The sequence below is a fragment of the Dipodomys ordii genome, unplaced genomic scaffold (genome assembly GCF_000151885.1).
Source record: "Dipodomys ordii isolate 6190 unplaced genomic scaffold, Dord_2.0 Scaffold3, whole genome shotgun sequence".
In the NCBI taxonomy this organism is placed as follows: domain Eukaryota; kingdom Metazoa; phylum Chordata; class Mammalia; order Rodentia; family Heteromyidae; genus Dipodomys; species Dipodomys ordii.
In genome coordinates this window covers 7,014,172-7,025,710 of record NW_012267219.1, presented here as the reverse complement: position 1 = coordinate 7,025,710, position 11,539 = coordinate 7,014,172, and the positions used below count along the sequence as shown (strand labels likewise).

The 11,539-nt window shown below is 42.5% G+C and overlaps 1 protein-coding gene across 2 annotated transcripts in view; it reads left to right on the top strand.

The window, feature by feature from the left end:
* Nucleotides 1-2,446: 2,446 nt before the first annotated feature.
* Nucleotides 2,447-11,539, top strand: part of LOC105990804 (chromosome unknown open reading frame, human C12orf66) — a 12,123-nt gene continuing 3,030 nt past the window's right edge. The window contains exons 1-2 of one of the 2 annotated variants that reach the window (XM_013023298.1): nucleotides 2,447-2,550; nucleotides 7,946-8,231. In XM_013023298.1, coding sequence (XP_012878752.1) covers nucleotides 2,475-2,550; nucleotides 7,946-8,231 — 362 coding nt within the window. In that variant the 5' untranslated portion in view covers nucleotides 2,447-2,474. Of the gene's footprint in view, nucleotides 2,710-7,945; nucleotides 8,232-11,539 lie in introns of both variants that reach the window. The other variant, XM_013023288.1, reaches the window with a different exon arrangement.

The following is an 11,539-nucleotide window of genomic DNA, read 5'->3' as shown; positions in this document are numbered from 1 at the left end:
GCTCAAGGCTAGTGCTCTACCACTTGAGCCACAGCACCACTTCTGGCTTTTTCTGCTTATGTGGTGCTGAGGAATGGAACCCAGGGCCTCATGCTTGCAAGGCAAGCACTCTACCACTGAGCCACCTTCCCAGCCCCCACTGCTTCTTTTTATTTCAAATGGTAGTTCAGATTCTTTGCTCCATGTTTACCCTAAGGAAACAAAACATCTTAACTCTGGAGACCTTAGTAATCCCCTATTCTCCAGGATAAGTCCTTACTGATCCTTGCTTCCCAGCATGTGTGCCCTTCACTAGCCTCCTGCTCAAATTCAATTAAGGCTCACCCTGAATATGACAAAGATGATATGTGAATTCCAAGAATAAGTCATAAAATCTGTTGCAACTCCTCATTGGGTCTATTAATCACTTGTTCTAGGATAAGCCAGTTGCCACGCTGTGAGGACATTCAAGCAGCACTGTGGCAAGACCCATGTAGCCAATAGTCTGTGCCAAGTCAACAAGCCTGTGAAAGTCACCTTGGAGATGGATTTTCCAGTTCCAGTCACCTTCAAATGACTGCTGCTCTCACCAACATCTCACTGCAATCTATTAGAGAACTACCTAACTGTGCCACAACTCAATTCCTGGCTCACTGAAGTTGTGAGTGATTTTCAATGTCTTAATCACTAAGTTTTGAGGTGATTTGTTATGCAGCAATAGACATCTAACACATTACCAATATTACTTACTGCTGCTATATGAACTATCCTGTTATGGCTGAAAGTGTGATCATTCAAAGTAACCTCTTAATAACTTTGTTTTTACAACTCCACATGTCATCAACTCTGTATCTTTTCCTATAGAACACTCAGAAAACAAGAATAATCAGTCAATGGAATATTTAGTGAATATTCATTAAGTCCAAGGTCATCTTCTCTATCCCCTCCCCTTCCCTCTTCTTTCTCTCACTCCCTTCCTTTTTTCTCTTTCTTTTTTTTTTGGTCGATTGTGGGGCTTGAACTCTGGGCCTGGGTGCTGTCTCCACGCTCTTCAGCTCCAGGTGAGCGCTCTACCACTTGAGCCACAGAGACACTTCAGGTTTTCTAGTGGCTTATTGGAGATGAGTCTCATGGACTTTCCTGTCCAGGCTGGCTTTGAACTGCCTCCTGAGTAGCTAGGATTACAGGTGTGAGCCACCGGCACCTGACCTCCCTTTCTTTTTTCTTCCTCTCTTGAGACAGGGACTTTGCTATGTAGCAAAAGTTGACTTTGAACTCATGATCTGTCTGCCTCAGCCTTCTGAGTGATGGCATCTAATTCTAATCCCTAGAAATATATAATTTTCCAAGACAGAATTTTGAAGAAATAGAAAATCTAAGCAGATCATTAATAAGGAAACTGAAGAATTAACCAAAAACCTCCCTATAAAGAGAAACTCAAGACCAGATGCTTTCTAAGTTAATTTTACATGTGTGTAAAGAATAGTTAACAAATTCTTCTCATACTCTTCCAAAAAAAAATCTAGTCTAGAAGGGGCAAACAGTTTTAAAAACTCACATTACAAGGTGAATATCATCATCATACCAAAGCTAGATGAAGATAATAGAAGAAAATAAAAATTGACGCCAGTATCCCTGATGAACACATTCTGAATTTGACAAAATTCTGTATTTTCTTTCGTTATAAAAAAACCAAAGCCCCGCAACAAATTAGGTATGGAAAGAAAATCCAGAAAAAAAGAAATGGAAGTCATCCAAATCAGAAAGAAGTTAAATGTTCTCCACAAATGACGTTATGTGTAGAAAACGACAAAAAGCTATGAGAACAAATGAATGAGTAGTTAATAAATGAATTCAGTAAAGGACACAGGACAAGGGTGTGTGTGTGGGGGGGGGGGTTGTTCAAGCCCAACAAGTGCAAGGCCCACATGTGGGTTCAAATCTCAGTACTTCAAAAAAAAAAGGGGACAGAATACAAAAATCAACTTACAAAAACTGGTTGGGAGTCTACACACTAGTAACGAACCATCTGAATAATAACCAACCATCTGGAAAAGAGACGAAGCAAGCCGCCTGGTGACACTCCAGATCCCGAGGCCTGCGGAGCGCCCATAGCCCTTAGGCTGACGCAAGAATGACGTCACGTTACATGACGCCACCGGCGCCAGCGCAGGCTCACCGGGAAGGGCCCCCTCCGCTCACCTCGGGACGCGGACGGCTACGGGCCGCGACTGACCCCGTCCGGTTCTACGCCGAGGGATCCAAGCCGTCAGAGATGCGACAGCTGAAGGACCAATAGAGCTGGTAGCGGCCGCCTCCCTCCTTCCTCCGCCCTTAATCGGGGGCAGTCCCTTGGGCCGCGCGCTCGCGAGCACCGTCCTAGCTGGAGCCGGTCACGCGCACGCACGCACGCCGCCGCCGCGCACGCCCGTTCCCTCAGAACCCGGAAGTGCGAGAGAGCGGAGCCACGTGGGTCGAGCTGGAGCGCGGCTCGAATGGGGGAGTCTATCCCGCTGGCTGCCCCGGTCCCCGTGGAACAGGCGGTGCTGGAGACGTTCTTCTCTCACCTGGGTATCTTCTCTTACGACAAAGCCAAGGACAATGTGGAGAAGGAACGAGAGGCCAACAAGAGCGCGGGGGGCAGCTGGCTGTCGCTGCTGGCGGCCTTGGCGCACCTGGCCGCGGCCGAGAAGGTCTATCACAGCCTCACCTACCTGGGGCAGAAACTAGGTACCTCCGCCCCGCCCCCGTGCCCCTGGAGGAGGAAGGAAAGGGGGTGCCTTGCCCAGTCGTCAGTGGCTTGAATTTCCCGTCTCGGTCACTCGCAGCGCGGCGGCATTTCCAGGTCTCCTCCCACGGTTCCTTTCCTCCCCTCGGCTTCCGCAAGCCCCGCCCACCGGCCTGCGTCGCCGTGTGATTGGCGGACTGGGCGGAGGCTCCTGGCCTGGCTGAGCCTCCCACCCCGCGGGTTTTTAACCATTTAAGCCTCAGGCCTGGATTGGTCCATAAAGGAAGTGAACCCCGGACTCCGTGTCCTCTGGCTAACTAGTGACACCACGCTTAGCGGAGCCAAAAACTTGGCAATGCAACCTGGTTGTGTTCTTTCCTGTTTGGGAAAGGATCCGTGATTAAAATGTGCCAACTCAGTACCTAGATTTGAATAGGTCATCCAAGCTCTCCCCATTGATTAATTCCTGGAAGGTTTCCTTCCTCACGTTTGATTGCTAACGTTTGGCACAGTGGATCATGCCACCCAAAGTGGATCACGACTGTAATTGTAGCTATTCAGGAGGCTGAGATCTGGAGGACTCTGTGTCTTGAAGCTAGCCGGCATAAAAATCTGTGAGACTCCCATCTCCAAAATAACCAGCAAAAAGCTGGGCTGGATGCATGGCTCAAGCTCAAATGATAGAGCACCAGTTGTGAAAAAACAAAGGCAAGCCAGAGTGTGAGACCCTGAGTTCAAACCCTGATACTGCAGAGAGAAAGAGAGAGAGAGACAGGAGATGGGGGGGGGGAGAGGATAGGGAGAGAAAGAACGTGAAAACTGATTTTTAAAAAAATTACCATTAGCTATTAAGTTGTAGAGTTAAATGACACTTGTTTTACATGTTCCTTTAATATGCTTAAAATTTCATGATGTGAGATAAACTGTTGAAGCCTTGAAAAATAATTAGCATAATTAGAACCCTCTGGGAATAATTCAAAAGAACAATTTTGTAAATTGGAAGTATTGCAAAGACTCACATGTGGGGGTGTTTCTGATACCTTGTTTCTCAGTATGTTGGAAAGCCAGTCTCTATCAGACATTCCAAACTAGGGTAGTCAGCAGGTAGGACTGTATTCCTGATGGCTTTGAAAAAAAGAGACTTGTTTAAAGGAAATATGTTGATGGTCTCCTTGTTCCTGATACTGGTTTTATTTTATGTAATTTCATATACTGCCATATTAATAACTGTGAAAAGCTATTGTATTTATGTAGTGTTTCTAGTCCGGCACAGAAGGGTAACCTATTAAGAGTTGGATTCCTTTTTGATGTAAAGTTAAGTTAAAAATTTCGATAAGTCATCCCTTCCCCCTTGTTTTGGCTCCCCCTCCTCCCCCAAATGATTTTGGTCTTTGCATAGAAGAGGTTCAGTCTATGGCAGGAGAACATGGGGGAGGAAGCTGCTCACCTCATAGCAACTAGCAAGCATAAAAGGAGAAACACAGGAAGAAGGGACCAGGTCCCAAAACAAAGACCCTTTAAAGAAACAATACTTTTCTTTTTGTCCATACTGAGGATTGAACTCAAGGCCTCAAAGCTATCTACATGAGCCATGCTCCCAGTTCTTTCAGTTTCAGTTTTTTAAAATCAGGCTATCTAGTGCTTTTGCCCCAGTGGCCTCACACTGAGCTCCTATTTCTTTTTCTGGAACAACTGAGATTATAGGCGTGAATCATCATATTGAGCCAGTGGCCATCCTTCCAGTGGAAGTTGAGGTCACTTAGTTACTGTCAATAAATAGAAATTTTGCCATAGATTTTAAAAACTCAATACATATTATTAGGAATTCTTATACCATTTACAAAGGGAAGGTGTAGTATTACTGAAGTGTGTGTGTGTGTGTGGGGGGCTGTCATGGGGCCTGAACTCTGGGCCTGTGTGTGCACTGTCCCTCACCACTTCAGCTCAAGGCTAGTGCTCTACCACTGGAGCCAGAGCTCCACTTCTGGCTTTTTCTGCTTATGTGGTGATGAGGAATTGAACCCAGGGCCTCATGCATGCAAGGCAAGCACTTGACCACTGAGCTACCTTCCCAGCCCATGAATTGTGCTTTTTTTAAATAGGTGTCTTGAAAATATTTCACTTTGTCTTTTTGGCATTCTACTACTAGTTTTATGTTAATAACAGCAACAATTAAGATGCAAAGTGGTTTAGTAGTTTGCATGCCATACAACTTACAGTGTAGTTTGGGGACTAAAATTTGAAGCCTAGTTTTTGAAACTTAAGTTTTTAATACTTTCATTTACTTCTTCACCTAGGAGATTTTGTCCTAGATATGGGCACAGAAGCTCCTTTAATCTGTGCCCATCACTGCAGAACCAGAGTAGAGTGAATATAGGAATAGGAGGAAGGCAGACTCTAGGGAACAGTCCTATGTGAAATGTTGGCATTACAGATGGCCACCCTTATATAGGGATTTTGTATTAGTAGAAAATATGATGTGAATGTAATTTTGTTTAGACAGTATATTGGAGCTTCTTAAATATTAGTAGATTTCCAGTTCATATTTAGTAGGATGACCAACCATTTAAGTTTGTTCAGTACCAAGAGTTTCTAGGACTTTATTTTAAAATCTGGAATAAACTGGGTTTGGTGGATTTGATATAGACCCAACTTCTCAACAGCTGAAGCAGGAGGATATTTTTTTGAGCCCACAAGTTCAAGACTAGGTTTGGCAACATAGTGAGACCTGATCTCAAAAAAAAGGAAAACAAAATAAAAAATATGGACTAAATGTTCGCCAGGAAAACAATGTTAAGTGGAAAGTCTGTGGAAGCCAGGACAAGTAGTTGCCCCAGTAGTAAAGGATGTAAATTTCTTTCTTTCTATCTTTCTCTCTCTCTCTCTCTCTCTCTCTCTCTTTCTTTCTTTCTTTCTTTTTGTTTTCGGGGCTTGAACTCTAGGCTTAGATGCTGTCCCTCAGCTCTTCAGCTCAAGGCGAGTGCTCTACCACTTGAGCCAAGTGCCACTGCTGGTTTTCTGAGTGGTTTATTGGAGATAAGAGTGTCACAGACTTTACTTCCTGGGCTGGCTTTGAACTGCAATCCTCAGATCTCAGCTTCCCGAGTAGCTAGGATTCCAGGTGTGAGCCACCATCATCACCCAACTAAATTTCATTTCTTTAAATATGTTAAACAGTGAATTTGAAACAATACTTGTATGTCTGTGTGTGTATGTGTGTAAGAGAGAGAGACTTGGGCACCAGTGGCTTATGCTGTAATCATAGCTACTCTGGAGGCTGAAATCTGAGGATCATGGCTCAGAGCTAGCTGGGGCAGGAAACTTTGTGTGGCTCTTATTGCTAATTAATCACCACAAAGCTGAAAGTGGAGGTCAAGTGGTTGAGTACTAGCCTTGAGCACAAGAAGCTTAAAAAGCTAAGGAATAGCACCTAGGCCCTGAGTTCAAGCCCCAGTACCTGCACCACACACACATACACATTCACACTCTGTCTGTCTGTCTGTCGGCCTGCCTACCTGTCTGTTTGTCTGTCTTGTGTGGTTCACTCATTAAGTGGCTATTTTACAAATAAGCAATCTCACCCCTAAGTAATTTGTTTAGTAAGAGATACATTCACTAATGCATTTGATTTATTGGCAGAAAAGTTAAAACTGCCATCCATTGCTGAGAATTTTGTATGTTCCTGTAAATCACTGATTTTTTTTTTCTTTTTGTCGGTTATGGGGCTTGAACTGTGGGCCTGAATGCTGTCCCTCAACTCTTCAGCCCAAGGAGAGCGCGGTACCACTTGAGCCACAGCGCCACTTCCGGTTTTCTTGTGGTTTACGGGAAGATAAGAATTTCATGGCCTTTCTTGTCCAGGCTGGCTTTGAGCCAAGATCCTCAGATCTCAGCCTCCTGAGTAGCTAGGATTACAGGCTTGAGCCACCAGGTGCCTGGCTGAATCACTGATTTAAATATTTCCTATTTCTTCATTCTCTTAATAAGTTATCTCTGTTCCTTTAGTGGAGTGCTTAATAGCTTAAGAAAAGATCAGTGTAACTAGCTGTATAACAAGAAATTAAGTTTAATCACTTTAAACAGAAAACTGAGTAAATGATAGCTTCCTATTCATTCACTTTTGACTGTCCTAAAGAATGTATATAATACAAATTTTGCTAATTTTCTTTGGAACCTCTGAAGTAGAGTAGCAAATAATTGGAGCCTGGTCTTAACAATTCATAATATGATGAATTTTGTCTCTTTCTTTTGTCTCTTGAAATCTCACTATATATGTCTATGCATAAAAGGGTTTTTGTGTGTGTTCCCTTTTATGGTATGGCCTATACACAATAATTCAAAGGAAAATGCCCTTTTAAAGTAGTAACAAAGCATCTTGATTTTCCAGGAACAAAAATGTTTTGATTATATGTTCTGTTTTTGTTAAAAATATATTTTAAGCCGAGTACTGGTGGCTCATGCCTATAGTCCTAGCTACTTAGGAGGCTGAGATCTGAGGATCTCGGTTCAAAGCCAGCCCGGGGAAGGAAGTCCATGAAACTCTTTTTTTTTTGTCGATTGTGGGCATGAACTCTGGGCCTGTGCACTGTCCCTCAGCTCTACAGCTCAAGGCTAGTGCTCTACCACTTGAGCCATAGCGCTACTTCCGGCTTTTTCTGCTTATGTGGTGCTGAGGAATCGAACCCAGGACCTCATGCTTGCAAGGCAAGCACTCTACCACTGAGCCACCTCCCCAGCCCCATCCATGAACCTCTTATCTCCAATAAACCACTCAGAAAACCGGAAGTGGTGCTGTGGCTCAAGGGGTAGAGTGCTATATATATATATATATATATATATATACATATATGTAGATATATATTTTATATTTATATGGTTTTTTCTTGTTTTGTTGGTTTTTTTGCCCAGGTTGATATTATTTGCTTGGTTAATAATACCCTGAGGTAAATTTGAATGTTCATTGAAGTACAATGGGAGAAAATTGGTACATGGATAAGAAAAATTGTGTATAGGTCCATTGCTATACTAATGAAGTGTAACACGTTTTCATTTGACATATTCCTCTGTGAAACTGGGAATCATAAACTGTTTGTATCATAATCATAGACTCAGAGAACGTATTTGTTGGTAACTCAGTGAGTTCCATGAGTTCTGGTTCTTTTGGTATGGTGGCAGGTGTTTGGCTCTTCTGGCTTCTCTTGCTTACTTGTCATAATGCTTATTTCATTTGCCTACCAGGGGGCCAGTCTTTCTTCAGCCGGAAGGATTCCATCCGCACCATTTATACCTCTCTGCATAATGAGCTGAAGAAAGTGGTGACTGGCCGTGGAACCCTGGGTGGGACTGCACCTCACATGGAGGAACTCCTTTCTCACCTGTCAGAGCAGCTCTGCTTCTTTGTTCAGGCTCGAATGGAGATTGCAGATTTCTATGAGAAGATGTATACCCTCAGTACCCAGAAGTTCATCAATGCTGAAGAGCTTGTTGGCCTTTTGGAGACCATCCTCAAGAAATACAGCTCCAGGTCAGTACAGAGTAACAAACTCTGAGGAATTTCCTTCCCTCTCCCCATCCCCCCCCCCGCCCCACTTTTACGAAGCTTTCTGGTGAAATAACTGAAGGAGAAATGTCTATTCCATTTTGTACATACGAATTCACCAACAGGTATCTCTACTAAACCTTTGGGTTTAGTTAACACCATGCTGAATGATTCTCCAAGCAATAGTGAAAGACTGAGATGTTGTGTTTTTTAGTGTTAGACCTGTGGCTTGACAGAATCTGGGTAGTGTTCATGATCTTTTTTGCACAGGGCTAGCACTCTACCACTTGAGCCACAGCTCTGCCTCTGTATTTTTGTTTGTTTGTTTGTTTTTTGGTAGCTAGTTGGAAATAAGAGTCTCACAGACTTCCTGCCCTGCCTGGCTTCAGACCAGAATCCCAGCCTCTTGAGTAGCTAGAATTACAGATGTGAGCCACCAACCAGCACCAGGGCTTTCAAGGTTGCATTTAAATGGGTTTTTCTTCTGCTTATGAAATAGTTCATTAAGCAAAAGAATTGCATATGCAAATAACTGTCCCTTTTATTTTGGCTTTTTGGTGGTTAGTTGGAGATGAGTCTCATGGATTTCTCTGCCCAAGCTGGCTTTGAACCTGAATCCTCAGATCTCAGCCTGCTGAGTAGTGAGGATTACAAGTGTAAGCCACTAGGCCTGGCTACACATCTGATTTTGAGGAAGGTATCTTTTAAGTTTTGTGGACTATCCAGAAAATTAGTTGGAGGAGAATTCAACTTCTAATGATGCTGTTCAACTAGAAATTTTTCATTTGAACAAAGCTACTTAGGAAGAAATGGAGCTGCTTGTTATGAGTTACTGCTGCCAGATCCCAAAAGCAATACTGAACAATTCCACGAGCATTGTGAACATCATCAAAGTTTTACTTTTGTTTCTTTGGAGCCTACCGTGGTGTCTTGCACATAGTAGGTCCTCCATAATTGTATGTTCGACTGATTAGAAAGTGATTTCTTTGAAAGATATCACTGCTTTGAGATCACTGCTTTGAGAATATGAATTTAGATTTTGGTTTAATAAAGAAATTTGACATGGTGGACTGTGCCAAAAGCTCTACCCTCTTAGAAGACTGAGACAGATTGATAGCAGTTTGAAGCTAGCCTGGACAACTTAGTGATGTTCGTCAAAATGTATAAACAAAAGACTGGAGGTATGGCTTAATTGGTAGAACACAAGCAGGGAGCAAAAACAAACAAACAAAAAAATGAAAAACAACAACCGAGAGAACTCCAGCCCTGAGTACAAGCCTCAGTACCAGCAATAAACAAACACAAATAAATTGAAAGATTTGGGTACTTATACTTCTCTTTTCCTGGAATGTTACTGCTGTCTTATCTCTAAGTCTTGTTTAATGTCTGAGAAGCTTTCTCTTGCTGTTCTACAAAAGTTATCTTTTAGTTGCCATCCTCATCCACTATTATGATTTATTATTATTGGCACAACTAGAGTTTGAACTCAAGTGTTTATGCTTGCTAAAGCAGTTATTCTACCACTTGAGTCATGCCCTACCTCTTTTTGCTTTAGTTTTTTATGCTTTGTGCTTGGGGCTGTCCTGGAATTTTGATCCTCCTTCTATGCCAATCGTGTAGCTGAGAATACAGAGATATATTTGGCTTGTTTCTTTTTTTTTTTTGCCGGTCATGGGGCCTGAACTCTGGGTCTGGGTGCTGTCCCTCAGCTCTTCAGCTCAAGGCTAGTGCTCTACCACTGGAGCCACAGCACCTCTTCCGGCTTTTTCTGTTTATGTGGTCCTGAGGAATCGAACCCAGGGCCTCATGCTTGCAAGGCATGCACTTTTCCGCTGAGCTACCTTCCCAGCCCAAATAGGGTCTTTTCCCCCAGGCTAGCCTCAAAATACAATTCTCCCAATCTTTGCCTCTTGAGCAGCTGGGATTATAGGCCTGTTCCTTGGATTCTTGAGTGTTTGTATTACTGATTTGCACCAGCAGATGTAATTGTGTCTCTGACTTGAAAGGAACTGTGTGAGGTGGATTTGTGATGGAGAAAGATTGTGTTTTGGGAGGAGTTTTTTTTTTAAATCTCATTAGAGTATCACACAAACAAGTTTTTTGCATTTTATGAGATTTTGTGGAGCTTCCCTGCCCATCCTCTCTTTCTCCCTTTCTTCCTTTCTTTAGAGCAGATGTTCTCTGCAAATAGTTTTCAGTTTATTTTGTATGCAGACTTGCTGCTATAGTTTAGGTGTATATTTTTGGATTACAACTAAAGCAGATTCCTCTACGATGCAAGTTGTGAATAACTATGAGCCATACAGCAGGGTGGAAAGAGAGAAGTGATGCAGCATAATGTGAATCTCTATGTGTAAGCAGACTTAAAATTAACATGGATTTTTAGTTCTTGAGAATGAAAAAACAATGTCAACACATTCTTTTTTGATAAATGCTGAACATTTAAACACTTACTATGTCATGGAAGGCTTGTTCAGAATTCCTTCTGATGGTTTGTACAGTGAATTCATGTCCTTTGAAGGAGAGCATTGTATATAAATACTGGTTTCCAACTGAAAGCAGTAGAAAATTAATGGAGGTGTTAGTTATATAGGTGTTTCCTGACTTATTTGACTTACCACTTTTCAACTTTACAGGGATGTAAAAGTGATACACATTCTTTAGAAACTATTTGGGTTTTGATTATTTTCTGAGGTAACAGTATATAGAACAGTACTCCCCCCAGGCCTATGAAGTATATATCTTTTTATGGGGGGGGGTGGTCCGGTCATAGGGCCTGAACTCTGGGCTTGGGCGCTGTCCCTCAGCTCTCTACCACTTGAGCCACAGCACCATGAAGTATGTATCTGTTAACTACAGAACATAGGTCAAAAAGTTTAAAAACATTTTGTGTGGGAACTAGTGGGAATGAAGTCACACTAGTATTGTGACTGTAATATTAAATTATAGGTTATTTAATATCTGGAGAAAGTGAAAAAAAGAGTAGGAATGTGGTTCAACTGAGTAAGGACTAGACTTTTTTGAGTATTTAAAGACGGCCTTACACATTTTTCACTTTATCCTAAATGGAAAGTGATCTTATTTGTCTACCCTTGTTCTATTATTTTGGCAGTACTAGGATTTTAACTCAGGGCTTTGAGCTTTCTAGGCTGGTGCTCACCACTTGAACTACAACTCCAGGTCTACTTTTTGCTGGTTATTTTGGAGATGGAGTATAGTGAACTTTTCTGCCCAGTCTGGCTTAGAACCAACATCTTCTAGATCTCAGACTCCTAAGTAGCTAGAGTTATAGG